This window comes from Syzygium oleosum, unplaced genomic scaffold, assembly GCF_021117445.2.
Source record: "Syzygium oleosum isolate NSW1041296 unplaced genomic scaffold, Sole_v2.1 Sole_v2.02, whole genome shotgun sequence".
Lineage (NCBI taxonomy): Eukaryota > Viridiplantae > Streptophyta > Magnoliopsida > Myrtales > Myrtaceae > Syzygium > Syzygium oleosum.
Genome location: NW_026607486.1, coordinates 5,479,735 through 5,495,048, shown reverse-complemented (window position 1 = coordinate 5,495,048; position 15,314 = coordinate 5,479,735). Strand labels below are relative to the sequence as shown.

At 43.0% G+C, this 15,314-nt stretch overlaps 3 protein-coding genes across 5 annotated transcripts; 1 reads left to right on the top strand and 2 right to left on the bottom strand.

The window, feature by feature from the left end:
* Positions 1–3,220: 3,220 nt before the first annotated feature.
* LOC115665777 (splicing factor U2af small subunit B-like) lies at positions 3,221–5,761 on the bottom strand. 3 transcript variants are annotated; one of them, XR_008815811.1, is made up of 3 exons: positions 4,641–5,761; positions 4,011–4,059; positions 3,221–3,639 (listed from the first exon to the last, which is right to left on the bottom strand). XR_008815811.1 is itself a non-coding variant. In XM_056308277.1 (2 exons), exon 1 carries the CDS (start codon positions 5,518–5,520, stop codon positions 4,687–4,689), a length of 834 nt encoding a protein of 277 aa, XP_056164252.1. In that variant the 5' UTR covers positions 5,521–5,761; the 3' UTR covers positions 3,221–3,639; positions 4,641–4,686. The 3 variants fall into 3 exon arrangements, 2 of the variants coding, with proteins under 2 accessions (XP_056164252.1, XP_030443475.1); XM_056308277.1 differs by lacking the exon at positions 4,011–4,059; XM_030587615.2 differs by lacking the exon at positions 3,221–3,639 and having other exon boundaries at positions 3,747–4,059.
* Positions 5,762–6,678: 917 nt separating this feature from the next.
* On the bottom strand, positions 6,679–10,334 carry LOC115662920 (mitotic spindle checkpoint protein BUBR1). The gene is made up of 11 exons (XM_030585011.2): positions 9,827–10,334; positions 9,669–9,728; positions 9,147–9,291; positions 8,908–9,065; positions 8,366–8,447; positions 8,219–8,285; positions 8,092–8,146; positions 7,609–7,768; positions 7,401–7,483; positions 7,134–7,202; positions 6,679–7,043 (listed from the first exon to the last, which is right to left on the bottom strand). The coding sequence occupies exons 1-11, from the start codon at positions 10,168–10,170 to the stop codon at positions 6,980–6,982; spliced, it is 1,287 nt and encodes a 428-aa protein (XP_030440871.2). The 5' UTR covers positions 10,171–10,334; the 3' UTR covers positions 6,679–6,979.
* Positions 10,335–10,443: 109 nt separating this feature from the next.
* Positions 10,444–11,088, top strand: LOC115662911 (calvin cycle protein CP12-3, chloroplastic-like). Its single transcript, XM_030584999.2, has one exon. The coding sequence runs from the start codon at positions 10,444–10,446 to the stop codon at positions 10,894–10,896; it is 453 nt and encodes a 150-aa protein (XP_030440859.2). The 3' UTR covers positions 10,897–11,088.
* The last annotated feature ends 4,226 nt before the right edge of the window (positions 11,089–15,314 follow it).

Sequence of the window (15,314 nt, the reverse complement as noted above, 5' to 3'; positions counted from 1 at the left end):
GGAATTGGAAACTTCTTCGAAATTAGCAATGAAGGACAAATTTCCTTTGAAATTTCAAAGTTTGTCCCTCGTTTTGTAAGATGCTGGCGTCCATGTCCGCGCGAATTTGTAAATTACGTGATTAACGTAAATGCGATTTTATCCGATCCGATTAATTAGAGAACTGAGAGGCTAATGCAATCGGGAAAACTTGATAAGAAATCAAAAAAACTCAGAAATGTAAAGAGAGACAGCAAAAAGGAAATTGAAAAAGTGTATTGACTATGAAGGAGCTGAGGAGATTTACGCAAAAGCCATCGCGTGGTTTTTTTCGGTTAAATCATTTCTATTTCCGATCGCGTTTATGAAATAATTCGTGGATTAGATCTTGGGAGAAAAAATAAAATAAAATTGTGATCCCTTAATAAGTGTTTTGAGAATACCCGTGAGTTGTCACTAGATATTTCTTCTTTTGACTAAAGAGAGTTTATCAAAAGGCTTGGCATATCGGGATCTAGTTAGCTATTCCAATTTTTCCTTAATGGCAATCAAAATACTTTAAAATTTCGTAATATATAAAACATGAACACATAAATCAGTAAAAAAATATTTTATAATCTTTTAAAACTTTGATAATATTTCACAGTGGAAAAAGCAAAAGAAGTACTTTGACTTAAATTTGAGTGTAAACAAAGAGCTACATTTGTTGCACCTTGCTTGCAGCCCACAATTCACGCATACGTGCCAAATTGGAGCTATGAATTCGCGTTAATTCTTTGCTATTGCATTGAGCGAAAAAAAAAATACCAACTTTGGAAAACATTATAGTTCTTATTAGACATGCCACTAAATCCATATATTTTATATTTGATCACAATCCATGTCATTTAAGGCCTGCCCACATACATTTTTATCTTTTGCTTGTTACTTAATTTAAATCTTGCCACTGACACGGTCAAAACTTTTTCACAACCCGAATCACTTAAAATTTTCACAAAATACAAATGTTCACACGTAAATCCACTTGTAATGTGCCCATAATCTTTTCAAATTCGGGTAGTATTTGAAATTTTGACAACAAAGGCAAACAAGTTGTTTTTTACAAAGAGGCCCTTAATTTTTTTGTCGGTCGAGATATGTAAAATCAGGTCAAATTCACCCCCATGTAAAAATAACCGCCAACCACTGCGTGCTCACTCTCTCAGACTGCAACCATATTACTCGGGAGCTGATCAAACACCCATTGCCATAAACACTGCAGCACAAAGGTCGTTCATTTTCATTTTTTCGGGTCAAATATTGTCTTAGGAGCTAGGCTACACCTCATACATACGCAACACACGGTAGACCATCTTTATCAACTTTCGACCTAAACTTCCCAATGGCCACGGAGAAAACCGGCACCGCACCATTTTCTGTAACCATTCGCTGCGATGGGTAAAGTCCCCGGGAATTGCAGTGGTATCCTGACACTGCATCTAGTAAATTCCGAGATGAGTACGCGGTGGGGGTGGGAGCAGATTGCAAGAGGTGAGGAGAGAAATCCTCGCCTCCCGGCTTCCTTGAGGGGAACCTAATCGCGGCTTGTTAGATAGGTAAATGCAGAGACGACCCTCGCAATGCCATCTTCCATATCTCACAACTAGTTTCTTGCAAGTTCAGTACCCAGCGTCATCCTCCATCAGTGAGTGCTAACCACCTACACGATACATTTCACATCGAACGAATTGGAAGTCTGCAAAACATGCTCGGGTACAGCATCCATGGGTGCACATATTAGATGAAAATTAGACCATCGATTGTTGTGAGGTGTTAGAGACAGGTGCTCGAGGAAGAGATAAGTGGCTGAGCAAAGTCGTACAGTCTTGCTGCATTCTCTCGTGACATTAAATAAGGGGCTCTAAATAAACAAACGGCAATTTTCTACAAAGACCAATGAGGTGGAACATTACATTCGACATTGGCAAACATAACCCAACTTCAGTTCTTCTGATTGCACAACCATCTATTGACGTCCGCCCGCCTGGAAATAACTAACCAGACACCATATCACTGCAACGTCCATACATTTATCTGCCCTTCAAACTCATCCATTCTGAAAAACCTGACAATTTTAACTATTTAGGGGAAAGAGACCATCATTCTGATCCTTGTTCGAACTCCAAAAACCTATGTCTTTTGCAGACACTCCTCGGCCCGACAGATGATCCTGAAGGAAATGATTTGCGACTTACAGGGGACAAACTAGTTTCTACAAGGTCACTTTACCCAAAAAAAAAACTAGTTTCTACAAGGTCAGGACTTAATAAATGCAAAAAGGAAGGGAGTTAATCCAATGACTATGGCTCAAATTCTAGCTGCGAATTGCTAGAGAAGGAACTGATGTCTACCTATCCCGACTGCATAAAAGTTAATCATACTTTATTGGCAAATGCCAATATATCTTGCCAAACTTCTCAGAAGAAATTCAACACAGAAATCGCAATGAATAATGCATCAAGCCAAGAAGTTGCGCAAGCAAAGACCTGCAGAATAATCTCTCGATATATGGCTAAATTGCAATTCCAACAGAAACAAGAGCATAAAATGGCAACTCGACAACCTTCGCAGAAGTTAAAAAAGAGTAATCACGCACAAAAAAGAGTAGAGGATTTGGCTTAAGCAAAGACTTGCTGACAAATCAAGTCACATTGGGGGGAAATAGAAAGAGAAGCAAAAAGTACATTTGTACGTTTCCCTCGCAAATTTAAAATAGTACCCAATTATCAAAAACTATTAAATGATACATAAGACTTTACATATCAACATTTATCTATTGTCAAAATTTCAGGTGTTTCAGGCAAAGAAAAGGTTGAAATTAGTCCACCGCAAGTTTTAGATTAAACAAAAAGCAAAAGGCAGAAGCATTACCTAGTAATGCCCTAAGCAAGATAATAGATACCTCGGAAATGTTAGCTGTCAAATTATATAAAGGTGTCTCACATGGAAAATGACTGTAAACAATCGACTGAGGTTGTAAATGCTCTGAACTTGGTGTTTTGCTACAAAGGAGGTCAAATACATAGAGACAAGAAGGATCAAGAGAAAGAAAATCTCCTAGAAACCGAAAAATACTCAAAAGAATTAGCGGTGGGCAGCAAATTGCAAGAGCCCTTTTCCAGAAGTGATAAATCGTCCAGATGGCATTCAATGAATTTTGCTAAACAGTAAGAAGAAGAGCTTATCAAACCTCTAGAATCCATTCACTACCAAAGAAAAATTCATTTTGATCAACTAGGAAAGTAGTGCAAAAACTTATTTGCATATATATGTTTCAAAGAAAGAAATGCAGGTCGGGTGATCGAGTGATGTCCAGGCCAGAGGGGAGGAAAGAAAAGGAAAATGAGAATACTACTCTGCCATGCCTGTCCTTTCAAGATATCATTAGTCTGAAGATCTCTCACTGCAGGAGGTTATTATATTCCCCACACAACCTCTATTAACCAACTCCGACTGTTCTAAAGCGCAATAAAATGCATCTGCCCTTTAACCTCATTTGTCCAGATGATGGAGTGAACAGCCTCTGCAGCTTTAGTTAGAGGGAGGTTATAACTACATTAAGTTGTAGAGGGAAATTGCGCCATAGCTTTTGGCCTCTTTAAATATGATCCTACTGCTGCACTGCAGCTAAAAGACACAGAAAGAGTCAGCACTTATATGGGCTCCTTGTAATGGAAACAATTCTCAGCAGCAAAAACCTGAAAACCTGTTTGTGACATTTAGAGGGATAAAAACTTGAACATGGATAGGTTGTATTAAGAAAAAACACTAGGTTAATCTGTGCCCTGCAAAATCAAGAGTTTCAAGATCGGAAGGATATAGGATCATAATATACAGCAGATACCGCGGAAGACTCTCCTTTTCGAACCAACTGTGTTGACCTAACCAACTCTGAAAGCTACCAAAAATGGCCCTAAAAGATGGGTGAAACGATATTAGAGAAAGAAAAGGAAGAGAAAAGTCAAGTTAAAGCGAGGAAAGAAATAAAATACTCTGTCCATGAAGCACCGACTTTGAGATCCCGGTGATACCTAAAAATTGCTGCAACATGTATGCAACAGGATCAATCCCAATTTTCAACCAAGAATCCATGAAGAAATTAAATGGTGTATTTAGTTGAGTTAGCGTCTCTATAGCATCTAATCACATGAACAGGGTGCCAAAATCGTAACTAAACCTAACATCGGACAAGAAAAGAAAACAGTATGTTTGGATGACCCCAGAAAACGGACCAATCCCCGCCGGGTCAGATGGGTTTAGAGACATGGGCCAACTCTATACACCACATTAGTGTGATAATCTCATTGAAAATAAGTTCCACACGACCAAAGAGCATTAACATCGACAGTCACTTGTAAACAAGCAAGTTCCTCAGATTCGCATGGAGAGAGGACTAAATAACAGAGTTTTCAAAGACAGCTGAAATGAGCAGAGAGTACTCGATGCCCGCGAAATAAGAGTTGTCCCGACAACTTAAATCCTCGCGATGAACTATAAATCTACCAATCACAGCTAAACCACCAGCTTAACAGTTCCCACGGCCTTACTCAGCACAGAATAACTTCCAGCTTTCGAACGTTATCAGGAAAGCGAAAAGTAACACACGAGCCTAGGATGGTTACCATCAAGTTCAAGAACCGAAATGCAAACTCCAGCTTCACTTTCAAATCACTGCCTCTCTTCCCTCTCTCTATTCCACTGCTCAATCCGGGCTCTACGCTCCTCGCTCCCTTCCCTAACTGGACTACGGCTCCTCCTTGGCCGCCTACCTCCTCCAGCTCTCTCGTGCTTATCATACCGCTCCCCGCTTCCACGCCTCCCATTGCCCCGGTAATCACGGTCCTTATGGTCCCTCTCGCGCCGATCATGATCCCTCCGGTGCCTAGTAGGGCTCATGCTCCTGCTCCTGCTCCTCGCCCCGCGATACCCGCGGTACGAGTACCTCCCGAACAGCCTCCTCCTCAATTCCCTCCCGATCATCTTGACGTGCATGAAATTGCAATAACCGCCCCGGTTGCAGTTATTCTCCTCGAACTGCCGGCACGTGGCCTCGCGGAAATCGGTCACGGGCGAGAAATCGGCGATAATCGGGCGACCGGAATAGAACCTCCCTTGCAAGGCCTGCAGCGCGGCGGCGGCCTGATCCTCCTCCTTGAACTGGACGTAGACGTTGCCGATCATGTGGTCGGCGAGGTTGTCGCAGACGTTGAGGGACTCGATCTCGCCGAACTTGCTCAGCTCCTCGAAGATGTCCTCGTAGAAGTCCTCGAAGTGCTCCTGGATCTTGCTGGGGTCGATCGGCTGGCCCTGCGCGTCGACCCCGGGGGTGATCATGTCGGGCCGCTGGTACATGTTGGAGAGGAGGAGCGTCGGGGAGATGGTCGGCCGGTTGTGGAGGCGGGAGCAGCGGTCGCCGTGGCGGCAGGCGCCGATCTTGAAGTAGAAGGGGCAGTTCACGCGGTCCTTCTCGGTGCCGAAGATCGATGCCAGGTGCTCCGCCATGGTCGACTAAACCCTAATGGAGATCGATTGAGCCGGAACCCAAGCAAGCGCCCAAAAAAGGAAGCTCGGAAGCGTATGATTTGCGGGAGCTTATCTCATCGGAGGTGAAGGAGGTGAGCTTGGGGGGGTGGTTTGCTGTGGTTTGCGCGCAGGTCCAAAACCCTAATTTCAGGTTGGATAGAGAAGAGGGAGGCTCGACGCTCGAGTTTCGAAAAAAAATTTCTTTCTCGACTTTGCTGGTTTTTCGTGCGCGTGATTGGATTTTGAGAGAGAGAGAGAGAGAGAGAGAGATGAGCAGGAAGCAAGAAGAGGTGCGCGTTTAGGAGGGAGTCCCGCGTCAAGCGTGCGAGGCATCGTGGCCGGAGGATGCATCTAACTTTTTTTTTTCTTTTTACGTTATAAAGTGGAGCTGGCCCATTTGGCAAGGTGAGGCCCACGAGGCCCAATTGAAGTGGAGCCCATTTTGGCTTTCGGCCTACGGTTCGAAAGGGATTCAAACGTAAAGCGGGACTCGACATGTGCATGGCTGTCGGCTGTGGTCGGCTCGTGCCATAAGGTGTTTAGATTAAGGCCCCGCACTCCTCCGGCCTAATTTAAAAAAAAAAACGCTTATTTTATCTTGAGTGATAATTTTGGTTCGAATTTTTTATTTTTTGTAAAAAAATCATCAATTTTCACTTAAATTCCAAATGTGGTCCGAATAATTTGAAAATTTCACCACAAAGGCCAGATTTGGAACTCGAGTAAAAATTGATCCTTTTTATTGAGACAAAAAAAAAGCTCGAATTAGAATTGTCGCTCAAGATAAATTTGATAGTTTTTTTGGAATTAGCCCCACTTGTATTTTTGTGTGTGATTTGACCACCTGTGCTTTGCGCCTGATATTACTCCATACAATGTTATAGTCGACGAAGTCACTCCGTATGTTTTTAGTAATTTATTCGAAACCCTTTTCATCGCAGCGCACTAAACGAGAAGGCAAGGCACAAGAGGAGTGGATTCATCAAGCTCTTCCAATCAACTAGTTCGTCTGATTCTCGAAACCTAACAAAAGCGACATCGATCTCACAATCTACACTACTTAAATTCTTGCGGTGTAGCTTGATGATCATCGGCATACATCGTATGGAAGATGCGAGAACTGTGCTGTCCTTGATCTAATGGGAAGGAGAAAAAAGAGGGAATAAACTGCATTCAACCAATTCAAACCATCGGTCCTGGTCACAAGAATGCAACAGCATGTGGAGGGCTAAACATCCTTCGCCTATCCAAATGCAACATTGACAACAGACATTACGTTCGACAGCACGGATGTGTGCTTGCTCGACTGCTTACAAACATTAATAAGGGAAAAAAATTGAAAATGGATGTCCAGAATCCATTTTGAATCAGCCTTAGAGGTAAAAGCTGACCCCAACGTATGCATAGTGTACAACACGCCTCACATTTGCCGGTCTGATCACCTGGGAAGACTGTTGGGAGGGAAATTGCGCAACGGGTTCTCTCTGAGTAGGTCCGTTTCCCTACGCAAAACGCGACAGGATAAGCACGAGTCAGTGGACTTACTTAGGTATGGGACCGACTCTGAAACCACCATCCCAGTGACGACTTACTTTTTAAGGTCCTTGCCATCGCCTTGCCTGAGCTCCAAGGTTGATGATTTGCCTCCACCTTTGCCCGTCCTGGTCAAGGTTTTTTTTATAACAGGTCATAAGTTTTCCTCAATGAAGCAAGACGGTTATGCATAAATTGGATAACTTCACCACCAATTTCTGCATTATTTGACAACTAGCATCGAAAAGCGTAAAATGTTCAATGATACACTACTTTATTTGCAGATGCAACATGGTTCTAAATTAAAAGTGGTGATGGTCACTCACTCTGCACATTCTTCATCAACAAACACCTCTATACAGGTACCAGCTGCAGCCACTCCAGTCCTCTGCCCAAGTTTCTGGGGTATCTGAAAGAAAGAAATGGTATAAATGTTACGGGTTGAAAAGAAATGAAGAAACTGCAAGAATTAGAAAAATCTGGAAATATATCTGAGGTTTACATTGGAGAGAGAGAGAGAGAGAGAGGCAGAACCTTGTAGGATGTCCATTTAACAGGTTGTGCATTGTTCTCTTTGTTTCTCTCTGCTCGACCTCCAAGGCTATTCCAGAAATTTGGTTCCTTCTTTGACATATCGGGCTGATGACTCGAGGACTTATCCACATTCGTATCCTTATAAATGGGCAATAGAACCCTAAGAAAAGTAACAAATGAAAAATTGGAAATAGGAAAGGAACCGTGTATAACGATTTACACAGATATAAGCCATCATAGGATCAGTTGCGTAATTACAGCAAAGGCTCCTATTATAACATATTTTAATTTTGTCTCATCAACTCGAAAGGTAAAACATATCGTAGGATAAATGACAACCAACAGGATGAAAACTTAAATATTCTGTAAGATCTGCATTTCCACGCATTTAATAACGCCGAAATTTTCCACCTGCACCAAATTCCCCAAAATAAACAAGAAAATGCAGATATGTTGTGGCCAAGTTAATGAACAATTACACACCTCTCAGCCTTCTGTTTCCTGCTGGCAAGATCGGAACTTGATGTAGCCTGCCTTGCTACAAAACCATAAAATAATGGCTTAAGAATAAGTTATGCGCAATAGCAACAAAGAGCAAAATGAGGCTTACTGTTTTCTCCTTTTGCCAGGACAGTTCCAAAACTTCGTGCCGGTGGCCCATTCTCCGCTTTTTCCTCCTAGACAGTGCAAGAACTGAGACATAAGAGACCTGGAGTAAAATACTTGTTTGCTAAGTTCTCAATAAGATGCTACATACATCTACAGCTAATGGTCTTCTCATTGAGCGTGCCAAAAACTTTCTGTAAGCATCCTCCAACTTTTTAATTGGTTGAGCATTCCTATAAAAATGCACGAGCAAACGGTCAAAACTTTATGCAATTGACAGATATAAAATAATGAACCTGAGTTCGATATGGAGAAATTTCGTCAAGTACGTGAATAAGAAGATTGGTAACAAAATAAGAAGTGCATAACTGTACTTTTCAGTTATAACACAGTCCCCAAAAGTACAATGCAAGGCTCACCCCTTCTTTACTCTTAACGTCAAATGAGTAGAGTGGAAATGTTGATTCTAAAACTTTTACCTAAAAGCAAGCACATATTCAACAATGTTGCACAGAATTTGAGCCAGATTGTTTCAAGGGTTATTAAGTATTGCCACTCAAGATGGTGATCAAAGAGCATATGCAACCTTATTACGACAGAAGATTCTTTATTTACTGGCTAATTGCCCACCAAGTCATATAGCCTAAAAGAGCAGATGGCCTATCCTGCACACTAAGCTACAGAAATAATTACCTCGATATGCCGAGATTCAAAACTTCATTAGCCGCTTTCACCTTATTCTTGGATTCCATGTGCAAAGCATAAGATATGTAGAACAGAGAATGTGGCTTCCCAATCTCATTGGCATCCAGAAAGTTGTATATAACTTCTGCATCACTGCAGTTGTCAGCCTGCAGTAAAATTCCAGTCAAGCATCTATCAACTGATGAATTGGATCATTTGCAAGAAGATCACTGGTGATGAGAACCTACATATTCCAGCCAAACTTTAAGATAGCGGAGATCGTCTTTGTAGCGGTCCGAATGCCAAAAGGCACGAACACATTGCTCATATATCACAAGTAGCCCCGAGCAGTCGCCACCCGGGGGAAACGCCTCTTGAACCCACTTGATACACCTTCAAAAATTAGTTGAATAGAAAATAAAGCCCACTGCACATAAGCGCTTCCCATTTGCCACATATGCCATGAATCTCAGAAACTTCAAAAACTAAAATTCAATCAAAAGATTTTAATCCTCAGATGGCACGGCTCCAGTAATCATGAGATCTGCGACTTGTAAGCCACCAAAAATGGGAAAGAAACAAGATGATTTCCCAATAAGTTGGAGGAACCGTTATTTGCTTCAGCTCTCGGAGCTAGACCTAGGCTAACATATCAGCTGATCGTACAAGCAAGAACAGAAGTCAAGCACGAATTCAAGCAAAGAGATTCTCCAAAACTCGTTAAAGCACGCTCAAAATGAACCGCCCTGAAGAAGTTGATGATAACTCACTCAAGCCATGATTGTAGAGGATCGTCCCCTTTGTACTCATCAATCGCCTCGATCAACTTCCTAAAGAACCCAACAATTAAACAACCCGAATGATGCCCACGAAACTTTTAAAAGGATTGAAGGAAAGAAAAGGGGTCGCGAGGCGAAGTCGAAGAGACCTTCGCTTGTCGAGGAGGGATTTCTTGAGGTGGTTGTCGGTGTGGGACTTGAGGGCGTCGTTGAGGAGGTTGACGTTGCGACCCCTCTTCAGGGGCCTCACGTTCTCCTTGAACAGCTCCCACTCGTTGCCGGTCTGCCGCTTCGAGGCCAGGAACGCCGTTTCCGGGTCCACGTTCTGGATCTGTGCGTCCTCCATCGGCGACGTTGAGCGTCCCTGCGTGCTCGTAGAAAAGGGTAGAAAGAGAGAGAGCGAGAGAGAAAGAGAGAGAGATTTCAAATGTTTTGAAATTGGGGGGAGCTTCAGTGGTTTCTCATAACCGTTGGCAGTGGAGGGCTCGGGCATGGTGGATTGTTCGTGGGCTTCGCTCTTTCCAGATGGGCCTGTTCCTTCGGAAGAACAGAGTACGGGCCTCGTTCTCACGCTGAATGTATCTGCAAATCCACCACAATGTTCCAGGATCCAGACGGCAATTCTACATTAGCAAATTCCTGTTTCTTCCCCTCTTTGTCGTTCCTCGGATCGACGGAGGAGGCGAGAAAAGGAGGAGAGAGAGACGCCACCACCTTGCCTTCACCTCCCTCATCAAAGTTAGCAACTTCACTCTTCCCCATCGCCATGGCATCCTCATCCATCACGCCCCTCAGCCTCTCCTCACCGTTCTCTCCGACGCCGATCCTCCTCTCCCCGAGCGCAGTCGCGTCGCTCGGCGTCGCGACCCGCCGCCAGGGGAAGAAGCCCGGCGCCTTCGCCACCGCGGCGGCGGTGAAGGCCATGGGGGGCGGAGGCGGCGGCGGAGGGAAGTACAAGGGGACCCAGATGAGGGAGAGGAGGCTGAGGGAGATGATAGAGGAGAAGGTGGCGGAGGCGAAGGAGGCGTGCGAGGGGGAGGCGGCGGCGTCGGCGGAGTGCCGGGTGGCGTGGGACGAGGTGGAGGAGGTGAGCCAGGCCAAGGCCCACCTCCGCCTCAAGCTGGAGGTGCTGCACCAGGACCCCCTCGAGTCCTTCTGCGGCGACAATCCCGAGACCGACGAGTGTCACGTCTACGACGCCGACGACGACGACGAGTGATCGTGTGGGTCACTTGGTGGACGGTGACGAAAAGGATCGGAGAACGTCGGCCGTTGGATGGATGTTGCCCCCCGACTGTGATTGTGGAGAACATAGCGAAACCCGAACCGAATGCGTGTAAATATATTTACTTCTTGGGTGTGTAATGCAGCTCGTGTTTACATTTACGCTGGACGACTTGCCTTTGTTTTACTTTCGCGTGCGGTTTTATGCAAAGCTGGAATTAGACATCCCAACACCGGAATGAGAGAGGTAGAAAGTTAGAAACGATGATCAAATTGACTTCACGAAAAGGAAATCGAATCGAACGAGTGAAGATCAGGTGCACCTTCTGCACCCGCGGGGCACCGCATGTTTCGCCCATCCCCCTGCAGCTCCATGCGTTCGGCCGGCAAGTCTCTCTCACTTACTGTTTCTACTGCTGTAGTGATGAAAAGGATCATCCCGGGGAGATGCATGGACGCCATCGTTACCATGGTCTCTTCCGAGTTGGGACGTACGGTCACAAAGTATCACCGAACAGAAAATTCTCGGGCTACTTTTAGAATCGCGCGGGCTGGAATAAGCCGGTTCTCACACCTTCATCCGACCCATCTCAAAGTTGGGTGCATTACCCATGGCTCGTGTCGGTACGGCCATCTGCTCATCGAGTTCCGTGAATGATCCCCCTAGGCCATCTAGGGCATTCCCCTTAGTCTCCCAATCCTCGATCTTTGGTCATTCGAGTGTCATCTATGATCCCAAAGTCTTTCGCTATAACTTAAGCTATGATATCAAATGCCACAGTCCATATCAATAACCATGTAGCTTCCTTGATTAAGGAGAAAATATTCAATGGTTAGATATGACCACGTCAGCGCTTACGTGGATACAATTTTTACTTATATGCACTTATATATGGACATGTGTACACTGATCTGGAATTAAATGAAAAAAACAAAAAATTTATTCAGAGTCATCGTTCAACCATGGAAGCTTGCTTCGTTGCCTAGAGAGATAGCTTCTTTGCTTCATTACCTAGAGAGATAGCTTCTTTGCTTCATTGTCCAAAGAGATCTATTCATCCATAGCTATAGCTGGCGTCGCTTGTTCAAGTTGAGCCACCCCTCCGTTCTCTCTGTCGTCGTATGGAGGAGCCGCCATCACCAGCTCCATATTAGGAAGTTCGCAGGCTAGATCTAGAGGCACAACTCCATTTCTGGACTAGCGGCGTCACCGGTGCCATCATCCAAGCTGAGTTCGCTCCGTCGTCACTCGCAAACCATAGACTAGTCACCATCTCTAGCTTTAGAAGTTCATATTTTGGACTTGGAAGTTAGCATATCTAGACTAGGGGTGAGCATGGTTCGGATTGGGCCGGTCCAACACCTAACCTTGGGACCAACCAGTACAGTGTTGGTCCCCAATTTTTTGGACCAAAGACCGACCCTATTGAACTTGGGACCGAGGACTGGACCAACCCTATGGGTCTGGTCCAGTTCCAGGGTCAACCCGGGACCACCCGATTTTTTTTATGTTTCGTTTGTTTTATTCCTTGAATGGACAAATGGTACACTTTAAAAATATATATCTATCGACAATGCAATATTGAGTAATCAAACTATGGACCCCAGTATAAATCAAATAAAAATCTAAGATAAGGCAACAACAAAAATCTCCACTTAATAGTATACGAACACGTGAAATAAAATTAAAAAATAAAATGGTAAAAAAACATAACACACTATGAATTATACAATTTCATATCTTGTTCATTCTCAAAAGATTACTTCAATTTCTAAACACCTGAAAACAAAACAAACAACTTCATATTTTGTTTGTTCGTGAGGTTTCGAGGAGGGCCAAGCGAGGCAACCTGCGTTTGCCATTCGTGAGGCGCCGAGGCAGGCCAAGAGAGGCAAGCTGATTCATGAGGCAAGCGAGGAGAGGCAGATCTAGCAAGCAGCATAGAGAAGCGAGGGAAGAAGAGAGGCGACGCTCAATAGTCAATAGGGTTTCTATTTTCAACGCCAGAAGAAGAGGAGGGAGGGGCCTTAGGTTCTTTGGAAAACAAATAAATATATTCTTATTTATATATTTTTATATATATAGGGTGGGTCCAAGTTGGACCAACCCTAAACTTCTAGGACCGAGGACTAACCTGCACAGTGCAGGGTCCAGGGATTCTAGGACCAAGGATCGACTCAATCCCCTTGAGAATCGGACCAGGACCGATCGGGTTGGATCGGTCTAAGGTCGGTCCAGGGTCAACCCTAGACCATTTCTCACCCTTAATCTAGACCAGCGACATCGCTGATGTGTCCAAGCCAAGTCACCCTTTTGTCCAAACTCGCCGAAAACTATGGACGAGCCACCTTGTAAGCTATGGACAAGGCCAAATCGGGCAACGAGTAGGACGGCCCTGTGCGACATCGGAAGGGTGGCTTGGCTTGGGCGCACAGGATGTGGCGCTCGCAATTCCGCTGGCGACAACGGCAATGGGAGGTCTCCACCAGTGGCGCTCAGAGGGCTCCTAACAGATGATGAGGAGTAGAGATGAAAAAAAAATCCTTTTTTTATTTTTTATATTTTATACCCGATGTAGTATTGTCGACATATGTCAACTCTAAGTAGAAAACACATATACCACATCATGTGCTAATGTGGTGGTTTTTAACTATCGAATATTTTCTCTTGGTCACGGGTAGTACACCAGCTACCTCGAGTGCACGACACCCCGATCAAGAGGCAAACGCATAATTCGTAAGATCGTTTGGAAGAAAGTACGAATATAAACGGGTCATGAGAAAATACACTCAATTGTGTTAATCAACAATACCAATAATGTTCATCAAGGGCGCGAATGATAACCATTCTATTTCTATCCAGAACTAGTTTTCAGTTCCCGAAAACAGGTTTGGAACAGAAACCCGTTTGATAACGTAATTTCATTTTTCTATTTCTGAAACAACTTTTTGTTCCAGAACTGGTTCTAGACAAAAAATCAGAACAAAAAAAAAAATAGGTTTTCTATTTTTAGATGAGAAATGAAAACCATTTCTAAAAGAACATGTCTTCTCTCTTCAAAACACATCTCTTCCTAAATTTGGCCCCTGTCTAACCAGGTTAGACCGATTCGAACCGGTTCGGTTCAATTCATTCCAGGCGGGAAAATAAAAAAAATTCTAAAAAAATTAGAAAAATCAAAAAAAAAATAGAAAAATAAAAAAAATCAAAAAATTCATAAAATTCATAAAAAAATTTTTAGAAAATCCGGAAAATTTTCTAAAAATCTCAAAAAAAAATTTCATAAAATCCATAAAAATTGAAAAATTCCAGAAAAATTCATAAAATTTTCCAAAAAATAGAAAAAAGTCATATTTCGGGAAAATAGGAAATTTGGTGAATTTTTTCAAAAAAAAATCAAAAAATCAAAATTTTCAAAACTTCACAGGATGACTTAGAATATCTGTGGCCACCCACTTTTAGTGAAATTTAAATTTTTTGAGGTGCCCAAATGGTATTTTTGAAGACTCCTTAGTTAGGGATTTAAAATGGGTTTTAACCCCTAAAAAACCCTAAAAGAGGTTTAACCCCCAAAAGTGGTTCTAAAGAAATGGATTTCTGTTCTGGGAAATAGAAATTTGTGTTGTTATCAAACGGTTTCTATTCCAGAAAATAGAAATTTGATGCTGTTATCAAATGGGTTTCTATTCCAGAAATAAAATTTTTGGTTGTTATCAAACGGGTTTCTTTTATTAGAAACTCGTCTTGGGAACAGAAATAGAAAAATCTATTTCTGTTCCAGGAATTGTTTCTGAAACAAAATGGTTATCATTCGCGTCCCAAGAGACTATCGGAATAGGAGAATTTGAGTAGCTAAACCCCCAAAAAGCTTTGAAGACATTATCTATCCTAGCACGAGTAAACATTGCGTGCATTATTCATTTTAGCGTGAATAGACATGGCGAGTGTTTGAGACGGTATCGTCTAGAAATTACAAAGATATAAGAAAAATACGAAATGTCTAAATACCCCTGCATTATGTTGACTCGTGCTTGATCCAAACGGCCGCAGACAATATGCCTTAGATTACGCAGAAAAGTTTCAGCGGTCAAGAAGTTTAAATCTTAATTTAATCAGAATGAATGCTAATTGAGAAAATAGCTAGGCATTGCTCACTGAACTGGAGAGAGAGATTTAGATTAATATAGTTAAAAAGACCAAAGAATCGCATCTTTTCCCCTCAAATTTCTCAATTGCTCATGTACAACCGTACTAACTTTAGATCATGACAACCCGCCCCCAAATGCTTACAAGGAAAAGATGAAACGGGTCGCCGTTCCACAACACGAAGGCAAGAGAATCTTGATCACTAGTTAAAAATTTGCAATCCCTGGCAATCAGCCAATAAAATAAAACCGGTTCCCGGTCAAATC

Excerpts from the sequence above, each read along its gene's own strand:
- LOC115665777 (XM_056308277.1), bottom strand. The coding sequence starts at position 5,520 with ATGGCGGAGCACCTGGCATCGATCTTCGGCACCGAGAAGGACCGCGTG.
- LOC115662920 (XM_030585011.2), bottom strand. The coding sequence starts at position 10,170 with ATGCCCGAGCCCTCCACTGCCAACGGTTATGAGAAACCACTGAAGCTC. Across the intron at positions 8,147-8,218 it reads CCTGGCAAAAGGAGAAAACA|CAAGGCAGGCTACATCAAGT; the intron begins GTAAGCCTCATT and ends ATGGTTTTGTAG. Across the intron at positions 7,203-7,400 it reads GTTGATGAAGAATGTGCAGA|GACGGGCAAAGGTGGAGGCA; the intron begins GTGAGTGACCAT and ends AACCTTGACCAG.
- LOC115662911 (XM_030584999.2), top strand. The coding sequence starts at position 10,444 with ATGGCATCCTCATCCATCACGCCCCTCAGCCTCTCCTCACCGTTCTCT.